General features: G+C 41.3%; 1 protein-coding gene across 1 annotated transcript; it reads right to left on the bottom strand.

Moving 5' to 3' along the window:
• Nucleotides 1-4926: 4926 nt before the first annotated feature.
• On the bottom strand, nucleotides 4927-6470 carry FOXG1 (forkhead box G1; the record flags this gene model as incomplete). Its single annotated transcript, XM_019551122.1, has 1 exon — nucleotides 4927-6470. A coding segment is annotated over one exon (1125 nt), but the record flags the coding sequence as incomplete, so codon positions are not given.
• Between the last annotated feature and the right edge of the window lies 1 nt (nucleotide 6471).

The raw sequence follows: 6471 nt of genomic DNA, 5'->3' as shown, positions 1-6471 counted from the left end.
GGGGGGGGCACCCTTAACTTGGGACAAAAACAGTTCTAATGTAACTGGTGTCTTGAAATAGACTTCAGTTGCACAGGCGATCTGGTTATTATTGGGGTATTGGGAAACAATACGTGTAGACAGAAGTCTGTCATCTATATTCATTCGCATCACATGGATCTGCCTGCGAGGAGAAGAGGAAGAAGTAGTGAAGGTTTTCTTTAAGTGCACCTACCCTGCTGGCGGGAAAGCTTGCTGGGATTGCTGGGCAGGTTTTCTTTCTGGAGGGTCCCATCTCTCTGGAGTAAGCTGCAGTGGAGTTGAGGGCAGGTTCTCCGGTGAGGTAGGAATGTGCAGGAACTCCGCCCTCTGGGCACAGTCACACAAACCCAGCAAAACAGCCACAGCCAGCCCTAAAACCTCTAATGATCTTCACCTTCACCTCTTGCTAACCCAGTTCTCCACTTTCTGACCCATTTACCCAGTCACTTTCACCACAGAGGAAAAAAAAACCTGTCTTCAGAACAAGAGCATTTGAGCTTCAAATGTACCCAGACACTAGTGGTGGGGAAAAGTCCATGGGTGTATAGATCCTAGAGGTGTACACAATCGCCTTGATAACTCTATAGTCAAATGACATATAGTGTGCATATTATTTCTATAGATTTCATTCCGCAGTCGTGTAATGTGTATATGTTCTCTTTAAATATATGTATTTACATATATATATCATATACATATAATATATACATATGTATATACATTATATATGTATATGTGTATATACTATATGTATGTACATATATACACATACATATAATATAGACATATACATATGCACACACAGATACATACTTGTGTATATTATATTCGTATATGTATAGAATGTGTTTGCAATATATGCAAGTAGCCTGTAATGAGTATGGAATTAAATATATAAAGGCGATAATACACACCTACAGACTTTTGTGACCAATAAAATAATATGATCACTAAATTGGCAATAAGTATTCAAGTCTAACTTCTTATCCAGGCAAAAAAAACCCAAACCAAAAACCAAAAACTCTTAGTGAGTCCAAGTGGAGTTTTGCTTGAGTAGGCAGTGCGTAAGTTCTGACTGAGACTCAATTTCATAGCGTGTGGTGAGGGGGTGTCTGTCTGAATCATAATTTCTGATAGAAATCTTAATAATCATCAGAAAGGAGTCAGAATTAGAAAAATACAGATCCGCCCATACTTTTTCAGTGGTCAGATTTTTTTTTAAGATTTCCTCCGCCCAATGGTCGTACTTAGATGGATTTCATTATTGTTTATTTTCATGCAAACGATCTAGCTGGTCTTTCGCATAAACTGAGCTGTTTTCGTGAAGCCAATTTAGGAAGTTTAAAATATATAAAGGAAATAAAAGAAATTAAACCAGGGGGCTTGTCTGACGTTCGACTGCAAATTTAGAAAGCAGCTCATTAATGATCACTTATTTTTTTTCTAGCACTTAAAAAAAAATCAACTAGAAGTTTATTAATGCTTCATCTTCTATATAGATGAACTATAGAGAAGATGACCTACATGGAACAGTTTGATCGTCCCAAAAACAAGCCAAAAAGATTACAATAGCTTCTTAATTTTTAAAAATGAACAATATCAAAGGGGAAGCCCTAGGGGGAAAAAGCCACGGGGATAACTTGACACATTATAAATATATATTTTTAATTGCCAAAAAGATCTTAAAAGTTCGACTTCAGGCGCCTGCATGTCCAAAGTGTATGGAAACAAATAAAATCACACTTTTTTGCTGAAGAAAAAAAAATCCCCTTAAATTTCACACCGCACTGTCGTATGTTTGAAGACTTGTTAAAAGTCATCTTGAATTAACAAAAGTTTTAGCTTGTTGGATGGGAGACAGAGGAAAGTAAAATATAAAACCAGGGCCTTTTTTGTTCGGCTACACGATATTCATTCTTTAGCATGTTTCTTCAAAATCATTTCCATCCCAGGTTATATTTATACACTAACCTGACTACCTTACCATATCAAGCACCTCCCCCCTCCCCTACATCAGTAGGAAGAAGAAAAAAGTCAATAACAACTGAAATGCTTAGGCAGCAGTTTGTTATTGAACCCAAAGTTAAGCACCAAGGAGAGCTTGTTTAAAACTTGTCTATTAGAGGCACCTAGAGAAATATAGTAGTGCCACTTCCCCCACCTCCCACCCCCCCAAGGAATTATCATCCATCATGCTTACATAATTAATGCTTATTAACCACCGTAAAACTTTGATTTGGAGAGATTATGCCTTTAGCCAATTTGGCTATTCACTCCCCCCCTCCCCCCAGTATATTATCAGCAAGTTTTGTTTAAAAAAATAAAAGCAAAACAAAACAAAAACCCTGCAAACGGAATAATATGTTAAATATGTGCTATTGGATTTCCCACAATATGCAACCTTTTGGAAGCGTTAAATAATAAATCATCTCCTTCGTCAGCTGCAGCAGATGCCATTCTTTTAAGTTTCTAGGTAAAAATATACAGAATGGGGACTCCACATTTTAAAAACTTAAATTCACGCATTTTTCTGATCAAATTTAGCTTCCAATTTGATTGTATCACAGTATTATTTGCCATAGTTACGAACACTCTTTTGGGCATGATCTTAAGTTTTAATGGACGAAGATTTCTTTTCTGCGTGGGGGGGAGGGGTGGAATGTAGGAGGTGAGCTTCATAGTAGTGTCACTAAAACAAAGCAACCTTTTCCTTACACTTATGATGAATCTGAACTGCAAGAGTTAGAGTGGAAGCCAAGACTATCAGAGATTGTTCTGCCTCCTACCCCAGGAAGTAATGCCTGGTATCCCATCTCTCACTGAACGTCACCCTACTCTCCCCCTTCCCTGCAGATTTGCTTGCATTTGTTTGTGTAGGTCTTATTATCAGATTTTTTTCCCCCCCTCTCTCTCCCCGTGTGGTCACTATTCTAATGTTTTAAGAATTCGGGGTTTGCTGTTTTTCTTTCTCCTCCCCCCACCCCACTTTTTTTTTTTTAAAGAAAGATCAACTCTTTAAAGTGTTTGCCGATAACATCTCCGGGATAGAGATTATTTTTCATTGGGCCTATTGTGAGAAGTAACCGGCTTATTGCATTACTGCAGCACACATTTCAGACTATACAACTGTAACAAATGAACAACTTGTCCTCCACGGACTCACTGCGGGATCCAATTAGTTCGTAAACCTTTTGCACAAGTTTTCTAATTACTTTCAAGAGTTTGTGGCTCTTATAGGGTTCCTTTAACTCCTCAAGAAACGGCTTCAGTTTTAGGATCAAATACTTCTTTAAAGAGTCCTCACATCGTCCCCTTAAAGCAAATGGATCAGTTCCTCAAGTCAAGGCGAGATACTTACGTACGTTTTTATATGCTAGTGGGCTTCAGTAAATATTTAGCACTGGAGGACAAAATGTGAGAAAGAGATTCATTTTAGTGCTTCGCATTTTAAAATCATTAAAAATGCCTTTTAAAAGAGGCTGACACACTGCTATGCAATCTACCATATCATGTGACTACTTCGGCAATAGCTCTATAATATACTGCAACTTCAGCTCATCCTCAGCATCTTGGGGAGCGGGAGGGTGGGGGAGGGGGGAAGCCACCAGAAAAATACTTGCTGACTGACAACTAGAGGCAGTTTAACAATATTTAAAGCAAGAACTGTTTGCAGCATTAAAATATGGATAACCCTGAATGTTATTTTATGAAAAGATTATGTATATAGGTACATGAAGGTAGTAAGTGTACCCATATATACACGTATCCTGTCTACTTAGGCGTAGTCCTATAAGCCAAACTCTGTAAACTAAGTAGCTTGTCCAAGTCCCTTTCTCCATTAAAATCATATCTATGCCCTAACAATGATTTAAACACAAAAGTAATTTTTTAAGGGTGGGAAGGAGGGGGGTGGCATTTATTCGAAAAGTGCAGAGAATAATGTAGATCACAAGTTAGGTGGGTTTAAATTCTCTCATTTAGCCCCGTGGGTGTAACCACGTAAATTTAAGGGGTAAAATCCCGGACATCTTTAATTTAATGCCTATTCTAGTAAGCGCAGCTAGATCGCACTACGTTTTTAAGGAGAACTCCCCAGACAAGTCAAAGGGAGTTCCGGTCAGGAAAGGATGACATACGAACGGCCCTCCCGTTTGATTAAATAGCCTGCTTCTTTAACATGCAAATTACAGATTTTTCCCCCAACTATATTAAGAGAAAAAAGGAGCGCGTGAAAAAATGTGGGCCTTGCATATGCAGCACTGAACTCCCTAGAGCTCTACAGCCTTTTAAGTCTATTTAATAAAAGAGACAAAAAAACTATCGAGTATATATGAATTTAGCCTATTTTTTTATTTCTGTGTGTTTATAGTAAACATTTTTGTAAGTGACAAACACGGGCATATGACCACAGTATCACAATCAAGAAATTTTAAGACGACATTAACAATCACTCAAATTTATGCGGCATTTGCGCAACACAGGTTACATATTTGCAAGGTTTACCTATAAGTACAATAGGTATTAACATTTCACTACATTTAGAAAAAAAATAAAGGTGACCTGTTAGTGACCACATACATCAAAATATACACAACACAAACTGAAGGCAATCATTAATTTTGTCCCCTTCTGATTCATTTGAACGGGCAGTGCTGCAAACTGAAACAATGTTGTTGTTGCTTTAAATTACTTAGTACACTGAGTGCATTTTCTAAAACCCAATCTTTGGTCTAAAAGTAAACAAAACAAAACGGAACCAAAAATCAAAATCAAAATCAGTTCATTAAAGAAAAGGACAAAATCATAAATGGCCAAAATGTAGCTTTTGGGCATCTTTCACTATTCAATCTGCTTAAATACAAATCACATTTGAATTTTAATGGGTTTCATAAATTTAGTGGGCTTTTTTTTTTCCTTCCCAAGGTCTGCATCCACCAACATATCCATGAAAACTTATAATACTGCAAACATGGAAACTCTGGCGGTTTTAGTGATAGGCTTGTCATAGCTGAATAAAAATTGCAAAAGCAGTCACTATTTAGATACACATTCTACTATCATTTTGACTTCCAAACTTCATAGTCTACAATGTCCTCTCCCCACATTGCACCTTGCTGACGCTCCTCCCCTCGCTGGAATAATAAACAACCCTAAAGACTGAACAAACGTACAGAAAATGGGGGACTTAATAAAAAATACCTGGACTTTTTTGTTTTGTATTTTTTTGTTTGTTTGTTTCTCTCTCTCTCTCTCTCTCTCTTTTAATTCTCATGTACAATGCAAATGTGTGTAAAATGTTCACTTACAGTCTGCTCCCATGGAGGTTAATGTATTAAAGGGTTTGAAGAAGACCCCTGATTTTGATGTGTGAAATAATCAGAAAGTCCTCCGGACAGTCCCGTTGTAAAACTTGGCAAAGAAGGTCTTAAGGACTCACAGGGGAGAGTGGAGGGCGCCTGCGGAGACGTGGAGGAGGAGGCTGCCCTGGCCGTCATTGAAGTGCTGCTTTGAGAAGTCATTGAAGGGTGAGGGACATGGGGGAAAAAGTAACTGGTCTGGCCCGCGAGAAGGTTCACGGAGCAAGGGTTCAGGGAATAGGTGCCAGAGCAGGGGACTGACAAGCCACATGGCACTGAGGCGGCCAGCGCTGCTGCTGTGAGGTGATGAGTGGCGTAAGGTATCTCTCCATTGACTAGTCTATCAACACTTAACCCATTCGACGTGGAAAAGGAGTGGTTGTTTCCCAAGGAGTTTTGAGTCAACACTGAACTGTAGGGCATGGGGTGGCTGGGGTAGGCGGACGTGGTGCCATTGTAACTCAAAGTGCTGCTGGCCCGGGGGTGGTGCAGGGAGAGGAAAGGGGACATGGGCCAATACAAAGATCCTGCCCTATCCATGAATGTCAGTCCGGTGGAGGTGAGGCGGGCGCCCCGCTTGAAGGCCAGCTTGGCCCGCGACGTGGTGGACCTCCGGCGGAGCTTGCCCGTGGTGCCCCCGATGAAGACGTCGTCGCTGGAAGGGTCCAACATCCAGTAGTTCCCTTTGCCCGGGTCGTCGTAGTGGCGGGGCACCTTGACGAAGCACTTATTGAGCGAGAGGTTGTGGCGGATGGAGTTCTGCCAGCCCTGCTTGTTCTCCCGGTAGTAGGGGAAGTTCTTCATGATGAACTCGTAGATGCCGTTCAGCGTGAGGCGCTTCTCGGGGCTCTGCCGGATGGCCATCATGATGAGCGCGTTGTAGCTGAACGGCGGCTTCTCGTACTTGCCGTTCTTCTTCTCGCCCTCCTTGCCGCCCTCGCCCTCCTTGCCCCCGTCGCCCGCCGCCTTCTTCTCCTCCGCCGCCTTGTCCTTGTCGTCCGCCAGCTCCGCCGCCGCCGAGCCGGGCTCGCCCTTGCCCGCCAGCAGGTCCGCCTTGCCCACCACCTCCAGGGGGGCAGAGGTGGTGGCCGCC

This window comes from Crocodylus porosus, unplaced genomic scaffold (genome assembly GCF_001723895.1).
Source record: "Crocodylus porosus isolate Cpor-Errol unplaced genomic scaffold, CroPor_comp1, whole genome shotgun sequence".
Lineage (NCBI taxonomy): Eukaryota > Metazoa > Chordata > Crocodylia > Crocodylidae > Crocodylus > Crocodylus porosus.
The sequence above is the reverse complement of the archived record's forward strand: the minus strand, read 5'-3'. Positions and strand labels throughout refer to the sequence as shown.